This window comes from Lissotriton helveticus, chromosome 2_1 (genome assembly GCF_964261635.1).
Source record: "Lissotriton helveticus chromosome 2_1, aLisHel1.1, whole genome shotgun sequence".
NCBI classification, from domain to species: Eukaryota; Metazoa; Chordata; class Amphibia; order Caudata; family Salamandridae; genus Lissotriton; species Lissotriton helveticus.
The window spans coordinates 1,333,297,210-1,333,314,653 of NC_136059.1; the positions used below are offsets into that span (position 1 = coordinate 1,333,297,210).

Consider the following 17,444-nt stretch of genomic DNA (forward strand, 5'->3'; position numbering starts at 1 on the left):
CCAAATTCCAATCATGGCAATGCCATAATACTTTGAAGCAGGGTGTGAAGAAATGCTAGTGCTTCCTCTGGATCGGCTTGAGCACAATTCTGACCAAAAGTAGTTTAGTGAGTAAGCATGAAAGTATAGAATATGTACCCATATGATCAGTAGCATTATACAGCAGCAGGTGTAGTGACATTAGCAATTAGCATCATGTTAATGCATATAATTACGTGGTAGATGTACTAAGAATGCATTCAGTAAAAGGGATCGTGATTTGCACATCAATTTGTACCAAACGTATTGGTATTTTGCAAACTGATTTATGTATAATCAGGTTGGTTCACAAAATACTGAATCGTAGTGGGTCGTAATTCGTCCTACCTAGCGAATATTAGTGAGGTAGGTTGCAAGTTGCTGCCCATTATGATTTGCTAAAGACACACAATTGATGGATGAAATGCAGAACAAATTAAAACATTCACCCCCAGTCAAGAGATCTGGGTTAAATCCATCATTCTTTTGCTCACCATACCACCCCAGTTTAGTCCTGCGAGTTGCTCCCATCACAGTGATGGTAGTCTGTTGAGATCAGCAGACCACCATGTCTGTGATTGCTTTCAAGTAAAACACTCTTTTTTTTAAAAATGCATCTTGTTTTCCCTAAAGGAAAAAGAGATGCATTTCAAAAACAAAGGAAAAGTTTCATAAACTTTTTTGTAGAAGTAAGCAGTGGTTCCCGGGAACACTGCATACTCCTAAAAATGTTTTTTTCAACATTTCGAAGCAAAATGGTGCTGTGGAAACCACTTCCTGATTATGAATGTATTACCACCTTTGTTGAGGTGTCGTAAAATATGTTTTTTTTTGCGACCGGATTCAAGTCGCAAAACATTAATACATACATAAGAAATCGATATATGGAAGGGCGACCTAAAAACATCCCTTTTAAATATTGATCCAGTTTGGTTTCCTAAACCCTTTCAACGATCTGTAAACACTTTTCCGAATCGTTAAATAGGTTTACTACCGTTGAAAAAGGGTCTTAACATTCGCAAACCCTCTGATTTGCCAAATCAGAGGGTGCATGGAGGGGAGAATCGGTTAATGGTTTATGTCCACCTGCATTTTTGTGGAAATTCAGCCACTTGTGTATTTTGAGAGGGCGGGGGTCATTAAGAAATGCATAATTCACTTCTGTTCTGTAGGATGTATAGTTGCCAGCTACTTTATTTGAACCTGATGTCTATCCGAGTGTTCGATTTTAATGTGCATCCTTTATGAGCACAATGCTGCTGGTATGTATGCCCTTTGGAAATCGGTGCCGACTAGATCTAGAGATAGGACTGCCTAAGGATAGATAACCTTGTGGTTAAAATCTCATTGGGCTAAGACTAGTATTAGGAAACTGGGTGCCTTGAAGATAGGGAACATCAGAAGCAATTAGTCTTGGGACTGGGTAAACGTAGATAAAAATACAGGGAGGCACTGTGTCGTGAACACACTTGGCACTGGACTGGTGAACAAAAGGAAGTGGGTGAGAGGGGGACAGACTAGATGCAAGTAAAAGAAAATGGGGAATAAGAGATATTTTGGCTCTGACAAAACGTACCACAGGAACACAACCCTCCAGAAAAGTTCAAAAGAGTCACGGGCATCAAACTACAAAGACTGATGCTCAGTAACTTAGGTGGAATGATAATTAAGACCGATAATGTGTAGGCAGTGCTTAATTTGTAATAGAACGAGAGCCGGTGCCTGAAGCTCTGCTGAGAAGCCCATGGCTGAAGCAGTTAAATATTGGTGCCCAGAATATTATCGCTGATAATCTTAAATCCACCTCGTGCCTATTTAATCCACTACAGGCACGCCCTGACTATTTATCTCACTCTTGCAGGTTCCTGCTTTCTCCCTTTGTGACAGTCTATCCATTGTTATTGTTATTGTTATTGTTATTGTTATTGTTAACTTGGTCTTTTATAGCGCCAACTCACCAACAGGTCTCAAGGCGCTTGGAAACAAACCAGCAACAAAGATTCATAAGAAAAGAAGTGGTCCAGGGACCAGAGATATGATCTATTTAGCTGGGTCGAGAGCCTCCCTAAACAAGCTTCCTCCCGCTTTCCGATTTGTTTGCCTTTCCCTCCTTTTCTCATGGTCAATATCTGATGGGGAAAAAAAAGTGCTGTGGCCCATACCAGCAAGCACCAGTGCAAATTAATCACTAGGGGAGGGGAGCAATGCCCAAACAGCACCCTCTGCCAACACCCTTTAGGGAAACACATAGCCATATTTACACTCTCATTGACTATAGTGGCTGGTCAAAAGATCCCCTCTCAATCAATACAGAGCACAACCAAAGATACATCACTGTATAAAACTACAACACCCACATGCTCAAGGTTCAGGGGAAGGCACAAAGCCCTTTGGTTGAAAAAAAAACAATCTATGGCAGACGCCAGTCCTCCCTAAGAATCTAAAGCACCAAGAGAACAAGGAATTAAAAAAAAAAAACTGTATTAACATAAAACGGCTAAAGGTGTAATTTAACATACTGTTTGGGATATATTTCAAATAAGGCCACAAACTCTGTGCACTGTCATGATCTCTGCATTGTGTACTTTCATAAAGTGGATTTTGAACGCAAACTTTCAAATACAAATGGAAATGGTTTGCATGTTTATTTAAAAAGCACTGGTTCATACTAAGTTAAGACTTAAAAGCTAGTTCACTTGTCTGTCTTAGCTAACCATATTAGCATCATCTTAAGCCAATGCACATCCTGAGATATGCTAAGACGATTCACAGTTTGAAGAGAGATTGCAATTAAGAGCCTCATTTAGTGGTTGTTGGTAAAGGGACATCGCTAAAAAGTGTCCTGAGAAATCACCTTCACTGTCCCCAAGTAACCAGAGTGCAGTGGAAGGAAAGTTCCTGATGGTAGACCTGCCAATGTCAGAGTATTTAGTGGTGCTCTATAGACTTTCCTGGGGCCACCAGCAATTGTGATGGAGGAGTTGCCCAATTAAGGGCAGCCCCAGCAATGTCATTCTTTCCACTAGACATTCTGTCTGCAGCCACCACTGAAACCATGACCATCCCAGACAGAAAAAACGTTTAAATATTCACCATGTTATGGGCCTAGGAGATGGGCCCTAGGTTGGGGGCAGGGCACAGGTCTGTCTTCATAAATCAATGGTGATAGAAGATCTTCCATGCCACCATGACACTGCAGTCTTTTTGTCATTGTTTTTTGCCAGAAATGGTTACCAAAGTAATTTTGAGCAAGAAATATCAACCTGACCAGTAGAAAACTCTAGATTTAGCAACCTGGCCTTTCTTTGCCAGTGTCTGCCATAGCAGCACCAAACCCTAAGTCATCCCCCAGGCAAGCTGAAGAGTTTTGATTCTCTTAGAGTGGTGCTATATCGAGAGATCGACAGATGGCTAATAAATCCCCTTTTATATTGCCACGTTTGTGAGATATATACTTGCTGACTCCCTAACACTGACTTGAAAACAATAGCACACTGGTAATGGCAACTCCTCATAGCATAAGCACTCAATGGTTCAAAGTATAGATTGAGTAACATTCATGTTTCTTTCCTGTATTTCAGCGGATGACACTGAAGAATTTCAAAATCCATCGCTGGGATACAAAAGTTGTGACAGGAATCCTGCAGGTGTGTCTCTACATTATTATCTTTTAACTCTATATTGTGTTTATAGTGCATATAGATCCAGTAGCATGTTTTTTTTCTCTTCTAGACAGATTATGCTGATTAATTGCTCCTTTTACTTGTAGTTCATCGCAGTATTTGCCAATATACACAACATTTCTTGGACCACATTGCTGCATTGCACCACTGGTACCATTTGACCATCCTACCAAACCACAACATATAGTGCAACACCAGACCTTCTCTTGCTTTTCACTATACCACACATTATAATATATCATATCACAGTCTTTACCATGTAACCTCACCTTGCAACATATGTCATCATACCTTAGGACACATCATACCACTAGACACCACAACACATGGGACACTGCATACCGCCACAATGAACAGCAGCATAACTACCAATTTCATTCAGCGCTATCTCTTTGTATAATACCATAACGTAGAGGGGCACCACATTACACCTTACATGACCAAACAACACCTCAAGACTCCACAACTTGCAAAACCATATAATATACCATGCCATAACATGCACCAGCATGCTTTCCCCTTTGCATCATTTCACCATATCACAACACTTCTCACTAGGACTTCACACAACTATACTCTACTTCACACTGCTCTGCAGCTCATACATATACCAAATTGACAACAAGTCATATGACACCACCCTTGAAAGACCACGCCATTCTACAACATCCTATTGTACAGGTTACACATAGAGGCTAGAGCCAGGGCAACATCTGGATGGGAGGGTTCATAAGTCAGAAAGATATGTGAGCCAGAGAGATATATACGGGCATGGAGACACTTGAACCTGGTAGATATGCGGACATGAGAGACACATGAGCAAACAATACCCACCTCACAATGTTTCAAAGTAATATCACCAGGTTTGGACACAACTATACAACACCACATTACTCCATGTTAAACTACAACACCTCACACTTATTTCTCCTGAGGCACAGCCGGGAGCTACTTTTACGGGCCCGTCACTCTGCCCAATTCACATCTTTTGCCCCCAGGGACTTGATTGCTCTACACACACTCTGGCCGCTGGAATCTACTAGCTACATAAAACTACAACAAGCCAACCGGTCAGCTGGGAAACCTGGTGGTGGCGTCGCCGCCATTATCAAACTTTCCCTCAGGTTCACCTCCCTTTCCTTACTCACTATTCCCCAGGTCGATTGCCTGGCAATTAGACTCGAATCTTCGGTGTCCCCCTCACCTGCGTCCTGGCATACCGCCCTCCCCAACCCATGCCCAATTTCCCTTCGCTCTTTGGCGACCTACTCTCTCAGCTTATAATCAACAACTCCAAACTCCTGGTCCTGGGAGACTTTAACTACTGGCCATCAGACGTACACGAAAGCTTCCACTCCCTGGCTTTCACCGACCTATTAAGTGGGCTCAATGGCCTTCAACACGTCCACACTGCCACTCACTCTAAGGGCCACATCCTAGACCAGGTGTGGACCTACAACCTTGAAATTAAGGCGCTTACAATCTCACCTTGCCACTGGTCGGACCACTTCTTAATCTCTCTTCTCCTCCTGGTCCCTCCACCGCCCCCCCCCGTAGCCGTGGCCCTAGCCTCTTGGCTCGCAACTGGAACAAAGTAGATCTCGATCTATTTCTTGCTTCCCTAACATCTTCGGTTCTGCCCAGCCTGGCTCCATAGACTCCCAGGAAGCCACCCTGGTCAAATGGCTAGAGTCCGCTAGCGACAAGGTCGCCCCCTTTAAGTTAATTAGAACCAAGCGTCCTCATGACGCGCATCGATGGTTCTCAGACAGTCTTAAATCCTTAAAACTGGGACTCCGCCAAGCAGAACGTCGCTGGCGTAGAAATTATGACCCCTTACAAAAATCACAATTCTTAAAATTATCTGGAGAATGCAAACAGGCAATTTCAGCCGCCAAAACTGCTTACTTCTCTGCAAAAATTCTCAATTCCGTGCAAAAATCCAAAGAAATTTTTGCTATTGTAGAGGAGCTCTCACACCCGGACAGGGTGACCATCCAACCCCTTCCAACTCAAGCACTATGTGACTCCCTTAATCAATTTTTCATAGACAAAATTAGCAAAATCAAAAATAGCATTTCCTCTGGATCCCCGGCGACGTCCCTCACAGAGGTTATTCCCTCTTTTAATTCCCATTCCCTGACCCAGCTCCCCCCTATATTAGAAGGAGATTTTTTCTCCCTGCTTAATAAAGTTTCTTCTGGCTCCCCCACGGATTGCTGTCCTCCTGCGATTCTCCGTGCTCCCTTTTCGGCTTGCCCTACCCCTCCGCTGGCCCTCTTGAACAATTCTCTCCTGCTCGGTGAGGTCCCCAGTCAGTTTAAGAACGCTGAGGTGGTTCCTATACTAAAAAAAACCAACGCGGACCCCGCGGTTATGGGTAACTTCCGTCCCATCTCCCTTCTCCCTTACCTGAGTAAGGTACTTGAGACACATGTTACCAGCGTTCTCAGTTCCTTTATTGAAGATTCCAACTTCCTAGACTCCCAGCAAGCCGGGTTTAGACCTGCCCATTCGACGGAGGCGGTTATCCTCTCTGTCATGGAGGAACTCCGTAGAGGCGCCGACTCCAATATTAGTCAAGCTTTGATTCTCCTGGATTTATCGGCGGCCTTTGGCACGGTCGACCATACCATCCTGGTAGACCGTGTCAAAGAGGCGGGCATCAGTGGGATAGCCCTTAGCTGGGTCCGCTCCTTCCTGACAAACCGCCACCAATCTGTCCGACTCTCCCAGTTCTCGGCGGACAAGATGGAGCTCACCTGCGGCGTCCCGCAAGGTTCGTCTTTGTCACCACTCCTATTTAACTTGTATCTTACCCCCCTGATCCGCTCCCTCCGGGGAAGGAATGTCACTGTATTTAATTATGCAGACGACATTCAGCTTGTCTTCAATCTCGACTCCTCGGACGAAGCGGCTCAAGACTTTCAGTCCACCCTTTGTCACATCAGCAATTGGATGGGTACTCATCACCTTAAACTTAACCCCGACAAGACGGAGCTTGTTCTTGTCGGGGGCCCATCCAACCCCTGGAATTCTACTTTCTGGCCCCTTTCCCTTGGCCCCTCTCCTCGCCCTGCTGACAAGGTGAAAAGCTTGGGAGTCTACATCTCCCACGATCTTTCCTTAAAGCACCAGGTCAGTGCCACTGTGTCCTCCTGTTTCTTCCAGCTTAGGAAGATCCGGAAAATAGCTCATTTCTTGACCCCCGAAGCCCTCACTCTGGCACTGCTGGCATTAGTCATCTCCCGGATCGACTATGCCAACGCCCTGTACGCAGGCATCCCACAATACCAAATTAAAAGACTGCAGCTAATTCAGAACCAGGCAGCCCGCCTGATCTACCATCAACCCAAACACCATCACGTCCGCCCCCTGCTTAAAGCCCTTCACTGGCTCCCTGTAGCGGAGCGTTGCAAGTTTAAATTGGGTTGTTTGACCTACAAATCTCTGGCCGGCATCGGTCCCTCCTTCATCTCCTCCCTCCTGCACCTCTACGTTCCCTACAGGCACCTCCGATCCTCTCACAATGCGCTCCTCCAGACGCCTAGGTTTAGGCGCAAAAAACACGGAGGTCTCAGATTTTCTTTTCTGGCCCCATCTTTCTGGAACTCACTCCCGTTGGAACTTAGACTCTCTCCCTCCTACTCTCACTTTAGGTCTTTCCTTAAAACTCACCTCTTCCGTAGTACTTACACATAAATACTCTTTATTTCTCCTTTCTGCCTCTTTCTAAATAAGTGAACAGCGCCAAGAAACCGTCCGGTGTAAGCCGCGCTTTATAAGAATTTTTTACATTACATTTTACATTACACCCGAGCATAACATAATAAATTACATTTCACTATATACCACCTGTATAACTCACTACTACAGGACTTAACACATCGTTACAATCTTCACACTTCAGCAAAGCTCACTGTGCCACCTATCTCTCAAGGAGTAACTGCTAGCAAATAGAATTTATTTTTAGGTTTGGCTTGATAACTACACTTTCGCTAGAATGTGTGCGATCAATGTAGAGAACAAGTTACTTACCGTCAGCAATGCATATTCTGGTGAATACTCAATCCAACCGCAGATTCTTCAGCTGGTGAATATCCTGAGGTGCCAGACTGAATCTGCAAACTCAAAGCAGTGCTTCTGCATGACATTAGTTTGCTTTGTGCGACTCCGTGTCTACTTCATTCTGCTCCAGATGTGACAAGTGAAGCTGTACATAGGCGGAATGGCTCAGATTAAAAAGTCCTGCAGGACCAAACAGGCAAAATGTCATCCCGACGAACCTGACTGTCAAAGGCAATAGTGCTTTGTGAATGTGCACTCTGATGCTTATGTAGCAGCCTGACAAATATCCAGGACTGGTCCTCAGTGTGCCAACACAGAGGTAAAAGCCTTGGCTATGGCGAAATAAGCACTCAGACCTTCTGGATGTGGTGTCTTAGTCAATGTGTATCAGATCATAATACAAAGGGCCAATGTTGGAAATGGCCCTTTCTGTAGGGCCACCCCCAAACCTTTTTCCTTCCTCCTCCCCTTTTTGATAAATTAGTTTTTGTGGGCCTTAAGACTCTGTGCACTTTACCAGTGCTAATGTGCTGGTGCTCACTCCCCTAAACATGGTTTGATTGGCATATACCTAATTGCCATATTTTGATTTACTTGGAAGTCAGTTGTAGAGTGGTATTCCATATACCCAGGGCCTGTAAATTAAATGCTACCAGTGGGCCTGCAGCACCTAAGTGGCACTCTAAAACTTGTCAGAGGCTTGCCATTGCGATCTAAATGCAGTGTCACACTGCCATATCGACCTGGCATTTAAACCCCTTGCCAAGCCTTAGACTCCCCTTTTATTACATTCAGGCAACCCCTAAGGTAGGCCCTAGGTAGCCCATAGGACAGGGTGCTATGTAATTAAAAGGTTGGACATGTACTTTTAAGTTTTACATGTCCTGGTAGTGAAAACCCCACAAATTCATTTTTCACTACTGTTAGGCCTACCCCTCCCTTAGGATAACATTGAGGATTCCTTTTACTACATATAAGAAGCTATAATTTCTAATTGAGAGAAGGTAGATTTGTCATGTTTGGTTTCTACGGAATTGTAATGATAAACTCTCTTTAATGGTAACATTGGATTTTTCATTAGTTTTGAAAATGCCACTTTTAGATAGTGGGCATTTCCTGTCCTTAACCCTTTGTGCCTGCAGTCTGTCTTGGGTCACAGGGCTGGGTATAGCTGACAGACTTTGTGAATTCCCCCGAGACAGCCCAGCTGCATGGTTGACGATTGACGGTTGATATGAAGCCCCGCAAAATGTAACATTGGTTCAACGCTCATTCGACAAATGGCCCCAATGAAAATGAATGCCTTGAGAACGTAAAATAGACACAGTGAAAAAAGAAGAAGCCACTTTCAAGGCGGATTGCAAGCCTTTATCTAAAACGAAAAAGAAAAAATCCACTGGAAATATGGAGTGAAACACAGATGAAAATATTTAGTTCACGCGAGCAACAAAAAGAATGTGTACCGCAAGAGTGAGTTAAGTTAATGAATACCTGATTACACTGTGGTTCAGCCCTTATGATAATCCCTGACCTCAGAAGGGGTTTGGAAACGCGTCGGCCTTTTTCCTTTTTCGCCAACCTTATTAAGTGGGACTCTTGTGAGGGTGCAATAACATAAAAACACACCCCTAGAGAGAATACAAAGAATATCTAATTCCCCGTAGCGAGTCTGTTTGTGTGCTTTACAAAATAAAAAAGTGTGAATAACCTTAGCACAGGCAGGCAGACGTTCTATAATATTGACTGGTGTAACTATTGTAGAATCTACAAAAGAATTTATGCAATGGTATGCTTTATCGTATTGATATGTTTTTAATGGTTTTTTCACTATTGTTTGCATCCCTGAATGCACCTAAAATGTATAACTGTTGCAGAAAGGAAATTGCAATATACACAAATGTTAAAGTGAGGTACAATAACTGAATGTATTGTATTTGAAATCTGCTGAATAAATAAGCAGTAATGAGAATTGGAGGCCTGGTAATTTCTATTTGATACTTTTAGAAAGTGGGCATTTCCTGTCCTTAAGCCTTTATGTCTGCAGTCTGTCTTGGGTCACATGGCTGGGTATAGCTGACAGACTATGTGAATTCCCCCGAGACAGTCACATAATAATGGGATTAGCTGAACCTCAATGGTCCTGTTTCCTCACAAAAGGCCTAAAAACCCTGCATTGTTACTTAAGCCAGCTTGCAGCCAGGGTACGGGAGTCAGGACATTCCAAGAGTTTCAAAGAACATTTCTATACGTTTCTCCCACCTTCTAGGGGAAGGGCACTAGGGTATAAAAGTAGGGCCTTGAGACCCATTCATAAGTTCATTACTGAACCTGCGGAAATACTCTGAGAAGACTGTATGATGATGTGACCTGCTGTGCACTCTGCCAGATGGCTGCTGTACCTGGAAGGATTGCTTTGCTGCCTAAGGCCTGTCTTAAACCCTCAGAGGCCAGCCCTACTGTTGAGCCCTGCATCTTAACCTGCACCCAGAACTACTTGAAGTGGATCCACAGGCTAGTTTGCTGGCCTCCTGTTCAGTACCACAGGGACATAACAGGCTCCCACCAATTTGAACCTGCACCTGGACCCAGTCTGAGTGAGTCCTGAACCCACATCCAGCCCTTGAACCTTGGTTGTGCTGCTAATGGTGCCCACATGACCAATTTTCAAGACTGAGGACTTTGGCTAAAAAGTGCTCTGAGAACCAGGGGGAGAACGGGACCAACCTGCTCGCCTAGCCACCCGATGTGCATCGCATGTCGAATTGAATTAGCGGCTTCTCCCGCTATGTTCTTCTCCACAGCAGCAAATCTGTTTCAGCGGTCCTTCGCCAAAGGGTTATCCGAACTCGTGGAACTGTCATCAGTTACAGCATTCTGCTTCGTCCCACTGGAGAGTTTCAACTTCCATTTCGACAACTAAGTCCAAAGGTAAAAATCTTGACTGCGGCTTCGCTCAATGGCTATCCAATGATGATACTCCCTCCTCAGACACTCCTGCAGCCTTGCTCAGCTGAACTTCTACCGTCTCAGACATTTTTCTTTCAAAATGTTTCTAAGTGCGAAGGTATGCACTGACCAGGCCTAATCCCATTCTTGTACCCGAACCCCGCTCCATTGCGGCTGGCCTTAACGTTCGACTTTGGTCCCGTCTCGCATGACTAGATGTCCGCCATTGGTGCTTTGATCTTTTAGACACTAGATTTCCTTTAAAACTTTAAAAATTCATAACTCTGGTTCTACCGATTGGATTATTGCCATTTTGGTGTCAATTTATTAAAATGTACAAACATTTTCTAAATTGGTTTGGGATTGTTCATATATTGTGTTTTCACTTTATTACTGTATGTGTACTGCATAAATACTTTACTCATTGCCTCTAAATTAAGCATGGCTGTTTTTTTGTGCCAGGCTACCCAGGGTTAAGCACGAGTTAATATAGTGACTTGTGGTTCACCCTGCAAGTGATTGTGGCTTTTGCTTGAAAAATCTTCACACCCCAGTCAACCAGCAGTTCAGTTTCTCAAACCATCCGTCATGATATGGTCCGCTTCTACACCGCCTTGTCTTTCTTTGCCCCCAAGTCCACCCAGTAGTCCTTGGTATGATCAAATGTAAAAGCTCAATGCTCTTGTGGGGTCCATGCGATGCATTCTCTCTACCTCGTTTGGGAATGAGGCGCAGCAAAGAATGTCGGAAGAGTGAAGGTTTAGCTGACATGAGTGTGACTACATTTGGCAGGAACGCACCTTTAGTTCTTAACACCAGTTTGTGCTGAGAAAAAAAAGTAGTATAAGGCTGTTGGACCAAGAGGGCCTGAAGCTTACTCACGTGACACATGGATGTTATCGTGACCAGAAAGACTGTTTTCAAGCTCAAGGACTTAATGCACAACTGTGCCTTGGCTTGAAAGGGGTACACATTAGGAAAGTGTGAACCAAATTTAAGTCCCAAAGTGGCATCGCAAAAGGTTTTGACAGAAACATATGTTGCAAACCTTTTAGAAATCAAATCACAACAGGTGATTTGAACAAGGACAAATTGTAGAGCAAACTTAAGAAGGCCAAGAGTGATGGAAAGCAAACTATAACAGTGCAAATTGCAAGTCCTCGCTGGCCCAAAGATAATACGTACAACAAGTCTTTCAACAGTTTGGCTTGCAATGGGTGCATCTGGTGGGTGATGCACAAAGTCACAAGCTTATCTCAGCACCCAGCATACACCAAATTTGTGGAAGGCTGCATCACTGCCAAGATCACATCAATGACTTCATAAGAAATATCAAAGGACGTCATCTGCTGCTGCTCAATCTCCAAGCATGGAGGTGCAGAATGCTTAGGCCCAGGTGCAAAACCCAGCCTTGCTGCTGCAACAGAAGTTCCCCTGAAGTTACAGCCTGATCTGAGGACCAGTGCTCATGCCCATAATATCCAGATACCCTACTCTCCTCGCCCAACACGGAGCCGCTAAGATGACGTGGGCCAGGTGTTTCCTGATCTTCCTCAGTACTCCCGGTAGGAGAGGTAGTGATGAGAAGGCAAACAGGAGTCCTGTGATATGCATTTCTGAAAGAGAGCCCTCTGGGGAATGTCAATGCACAAAAGGGTTGACGCTGTGCATTCTGAGCAGTGGTGAATAGATCGGAGCCTGTATTTTCCCTTGTTGCTGGAACATGCCCTGTGCCACCTCCGTGTGTTGCTTCTATTCGTGATCCCCTAGGTATTGCCGGATGAGTTTGTCCACACTAGCATTCAAACACCCCACCAGGTGGATCATGACATGGGAGATGTCCCAACGTCACAGCGGCGCAGAGCTTCCGTGCACAGGACACAACCCCATCCCCCTGTGCTTGCTGCAATACCACATGGCAGTGGTGTTGGCCATGAAATGCTATACCAGTTGCCCTTCAATGGTAGGCAGGAAGGCCTCCAACAGCAGGAGAATAGCCAGCAATTCCAGCAGGTTAACGTGAGGGTGAGGTCCATAAAAAAACAGAGTCCTCTGATCTGTACTGAGAAGCAGTTAACATCTCTGAGCATATTGGGCGGGAACATGGAAAAAGGTGTTCTGCATTCCCAACGTCACACTTCATTCTCCTCTGTCTAGGGCAGAGCAAATCTGGGCCTGTGTAAACATCATGAATGTGTACTTCTTGAGAGGTCAAAGAACTAAAATAGGGTGAAGTCCTCCACCTTCTTTGACACTTGGAAATAAGGAATAACACCCATTTCTGATTTCTGAGCCTGGGGTCATCTCTATGACTCCTTTCTCCAAAAGAGTCTGGACTTCCTGCAGCAAAATGTACAAATGATCCTGTGAAAGCCATTGTGATGTAGGTGGGATGTAGGTGGGATAGGCAGTGGTATCAAAAGGGATGGCAGGGCATAGCCCCTTTGGACGATCTAGAGGGGCCACCTGTTGGACGTTATTGCTTGCCACAACTGGAAAAATGGATGATTCTGCCTCCAACGGGGTGATTGTGTAAGGCCATTGGTTAATGAATGTGGCTTGAGGCTTCTGACAGAGAGGTTGGGGGCTGGGCGTAGCCTGCTGGACTAGCTACTTTTGGGTTGGTGGTCCTTGACATTGTCTGAAGGCAGAGACCTTAGCAATGCCTCGAAAAGGGCAAAATTAATGTGGATACTGCCTTGTGGGTGTAGAAAGGCCAAGATAGCACCCAGGTGTTCTAATTTCTTTAAAGCTCTTGAGGGCAAAGTCAGCCTTCATGCCAAAGAGACAGGACCCATCAAAGGTAATGTCCGTGAGTGATGCTTGGACGTCATCCGAAAAGTCTGTGCGTCTTATCCACCCGTGGCACTGGAGCACCACGCTACTACTCAAAGCTCTGCCCAAATAGTTATTGTGTACATTCCTGATTGGATGACATAATTGAGTCTCAAAATGCATGGCAGTAGAGTCCCATCAAACAGCTGGAGTTGACCAACCTATGAGCAAGCCTGGCAGAGAATTATATTTGACTCCTTGTCAGGCAGGGTCATAGAAAAGGAATTGTGGATCACTCTGCTGGTGGAGGTATGTACCACCAGGCTCTAGAGAGTAAGATGCTGTGTAAAAAAAAAACAGGCAGCCACCAGGAGCTGAGCTATGGCACTGTGCTTGCTACTTATTATTATTATTTACGATTGGACAAGAACAAGCTTTAGACAAGTACCCATTAGGGTATGAGTCCAAGGACTTTTGTAAGTCCATAATTTGGGGAAAAATCATCGCCCTCATCACCAAAACCAGGTCAGCTTTAGTCCAAATCGGATTCAGATAGATGTGCGAGTACTTGAGGGCAGACTCTTGGCAAAACCATTCTCTTGTCTGAGTCAGAAGGAATGAGGTGGGCAAATAAGAACTGTACTTGTGCTTGGCTTCTATCTAGGTCAGGACAGATTTGGTTTGAAGTCATATAGAACTAGGATCTTGACCTCCTTCCCCTAAAGTGGGGTCAGGAGGTACAGGCAGTGCCGAAGGCGTACCCACCAACAGAAATCCAGTTGAAGGCCTCCATGGATCCCTGGGTGCAAAGGCACACCATGTGAATCAGTAAGGTGCTGCCTCCCATTAGCATCACCATTTTGCACACCATGCTACCTCAGTCTGGATCCAGCCATATGCAAATCAGCCTTTACCCTGTTTCAATAGCAATAGCCCAGCCTAAACTGCCAGTCCAGGTCCTCCCTAAACTGGAACACAAGTACCCCAGAACTAGTTTCATCCTGGTTAGGGCTCATCGGGAAGGTATGGCTTGGTTCCAGAGACACAGTAAGCATGGGACCCACATATGGGCATACCTGTCCGACTTAGGGCGACCAACTAAAGTATGCATAAAAAGGGATGGATAGACTGCTTGAATTAATCTCATCCACTGGTAATTACTTGGGGAAAACACTCCAGTCCATTGCCATTCTGCACACAATGACACCTCTGTTGGGACGCAGCCATATGCAAATCAATCTTGACCCTGGTGCAATGGGAGCAGTATAAAAAGAAAGAGAGTAACCCTTTAAGCCACAAGGGAACAGGGTAGGTAATCACAAAAACAAGAAAAGTTCCCTTGATTATGTTCTCTACAAGTTAATCAAATAACTACCTTTTCAGCACTTATACTACACTTCTCAGGAGATCTCTGTTTGAGATTATCGTCATTCAGCCTCTCATTCACTCTAAGCCCCAGATATCAAGGGAAACCACAAAAGCACTTACAGTCTAAAAATGTATATTACCTTGCCAAGGCGTGTGTATCATCAAAGTATTTTTATTTTAAAAAAAAGATATTAAAAACATTTACAAATCCCCTCAAGTCATGCATGTACTATTTGTAAAGGAATCAGCTATACAATTTATATATCATGAAACAAAATGCTACAACACATTGTTAAAAACAATCAAATTAATCCAAGTCGATGCGTTTCGGTGGATCTTGCTGTGCGCACCACCTTCCTCAGGACAGTTAAAAACACAATTTCTAAAGTTAAAAGTTGTGCATAGGGTGGTTCTTTACACTTCTGCACCCCGTTTGTTTTGCGCAGTGGACGTCCCTTTATGGTTTCTAGGTATACGTCGTGGCACCAGTCTATGTGTTAGTCTTGATTCCTAATATTATCGTGTTCACACTAGAGGATCTTCATTCCTTCTTGTCTTTGTAAGGGATTTATTCAATTATCCCGATCTGAGGATTCTGATATGTCCTTGTACAAAATACCACGACCGGAGCAAAAAAAATGGGAGCAGTCCAGCCTGAAATGCTGGGCCAGGTTCTCCATGAACCAGAACACAAGCAACCCATGACCTTTTTCACCCTAGTTAAGCTTCTTCAGACAATGTATAGCTTGGTTCCAGTGACATTGTGCACAGGACCTACTTCTGGGCATTCCGTCCCATTTAGGAGTGCCTCACTAAGGTATACAAAAAAGTGATGGATGGATGGCTTGGATTAATCTCAGCAATTGGTAATTGCTCAGGCCACAACTATTTTGTCACAAGCCCCATTTTTCTTGCTTGTAGTGGGGCGGATGGTGCCGTTGCCACATCATTGCACCGCACAATGTGGGACAGGGAGCCTCCTTGTGTTACAGAGTGGTCCATATTGCACATAGATAAGTCAGCAATGTTGCAGTTCACATTAATAATCTCTTCTGCCCGGGCCCTTCAGCTGAATGAGCAATCTGTCATTATCACTGGGGAGCTAGTATTGAATTTCCTCTGTTTCTGTCATCTTGTGAGTTTTGTTATTCATGCATCTCTTGCTGGCATCTAACTCTGTGAATCCACATGGAGTTATTCAACACCATACACAGTGGCAGGTACAAATTATACACACACACACACTGTTTTTTCTTAAATCTATGTAAGCTTCTCCTGCAACATACACAGGACACCTGACCCAAATGTGCAATATGTGCAATTCAAGCTGGAGCCAACACATTGAAAAGGAAAAAGTAACCTAATTGCTTAGTGCTAATCTTGTTAGGTAGGCGAGGGTGTCTCAAAGTCCCTGTGAGGAGAGGATCGAGTTTTCAGTGGCTGACGAGAAGGTGAGCTCTCTGATGATGGTGAAGAGTTCCTTGATTTGGTTGACGTTGGTCTCAATCCGGTGGGTCAGGGCCTCCTTTTTTGGACTTTGAGCTGGGAGTGGTAGTCGTTGAGGGCAGATTTGTAGGTGGCTCAGTCAGTTTGGTTCCTGCTGGTGCCCCATCTTCTTTCCAGTTGCACCTGAACTTCAAACTGCTGAGTTCAGGAGTGTAACAGCAGGCTTGTTTGGTAGGTCTGTGTGTTTTGACTGTATCCGGACGTTGAAGTTCTTCAATGTCTGTTCCAGGTTAACGGTGATCTTGTGATGTGTGGTGCTGAGGGCATCGGTCCAATGTTGCTGAGTGACCTTGGCCCAGCTGCAGTAGTGGGCGCTGTGGTGGTTGGGGGTGGTGCAGCTGTCCAGTGAGGGTGAAGTGTATGATGGATGGGTTAAATCAGGTTTGTTCAGAGATGTGCTTGTGTCTGATCCTGCTGCTGGACGTAAAAATGGACGTCCAGCGTGTGTCTTGCTTTGTGCATGGGGTCGGTGACTACCTGCTTGGTGTCAGTGAAGTCGTCCAGATGGAAGTTGAGGTCTCCCAGTGTTCGGATTCAACGGCGAGCGGGTGATGAAGTCAGCAATGGAATCGCTGATGCCGGTTCATGGTCCTGGCTGTCTGTATTTGAGGGTGCCTTTGATGGTTGTTTTGTCGTCGGTGTGAAGCTGAAAGTTCATGTGTTCCATTATCGGTGTGGTATTGGCATCCGTGATGGTACAGGTGATAGATTCCTTGTGTAGGATGGCGATGCCACCTCCGTATGTATCATTTTGGCTACGGTGTTTCATCTTGTAGCTGCTGGGTGTTGCCGGGGCTGATGTGGGGGTGAGCCAGGTCTCAGTGGTGAAGGTCCATCGAGGATGAGGGTGGAGATGGTGTCCCAGACTTTGGTGGTGTGTTTGCAGAGGGATCTGGCATTGATCAGGAGGCAGCTGAGTCGTGCCAGGGGGGTGACGGCATGCAGGGTTGGCTTGGCGCTGGTTCCTGTGGTGTTGGTCAGTGCTGGGGTGTTGGTCAGTGCTGGGGTGGAGGTGAACCGGCAGCGGATGCAGGGGAAACGAGGCAGCAGTTGTTGTTGTATCCGGGGTCCAGGCAATTA

At 45.0% G+C, this 17,444-nt stretch overlaps 1 protein-coding gene across 2 annotated transcripts in view; it reads left to right on the forward strand.

The window, feature by feature from the left end:
• The window catches only part of STAP1 (signal transducing adaptor family member 1), a 651,304-nt gene that overhangs the window by 593,309 nt on the left and 40,551 nt on the right, over positions 1–17,444 (forward strand). For both annotated transcript variants that reach the window (XM_078676250.1, XM_078676251.1), the window contains one exon: positions 3,600–3,665. In XM_078676250.1, the coding sequence (XP_078532376.1) occupies positions 3,600–3,665 (66 nt within the window). The remainder of the gene's footprint in view (positions 1–3,599; positions 3,666–17,444) is intronic.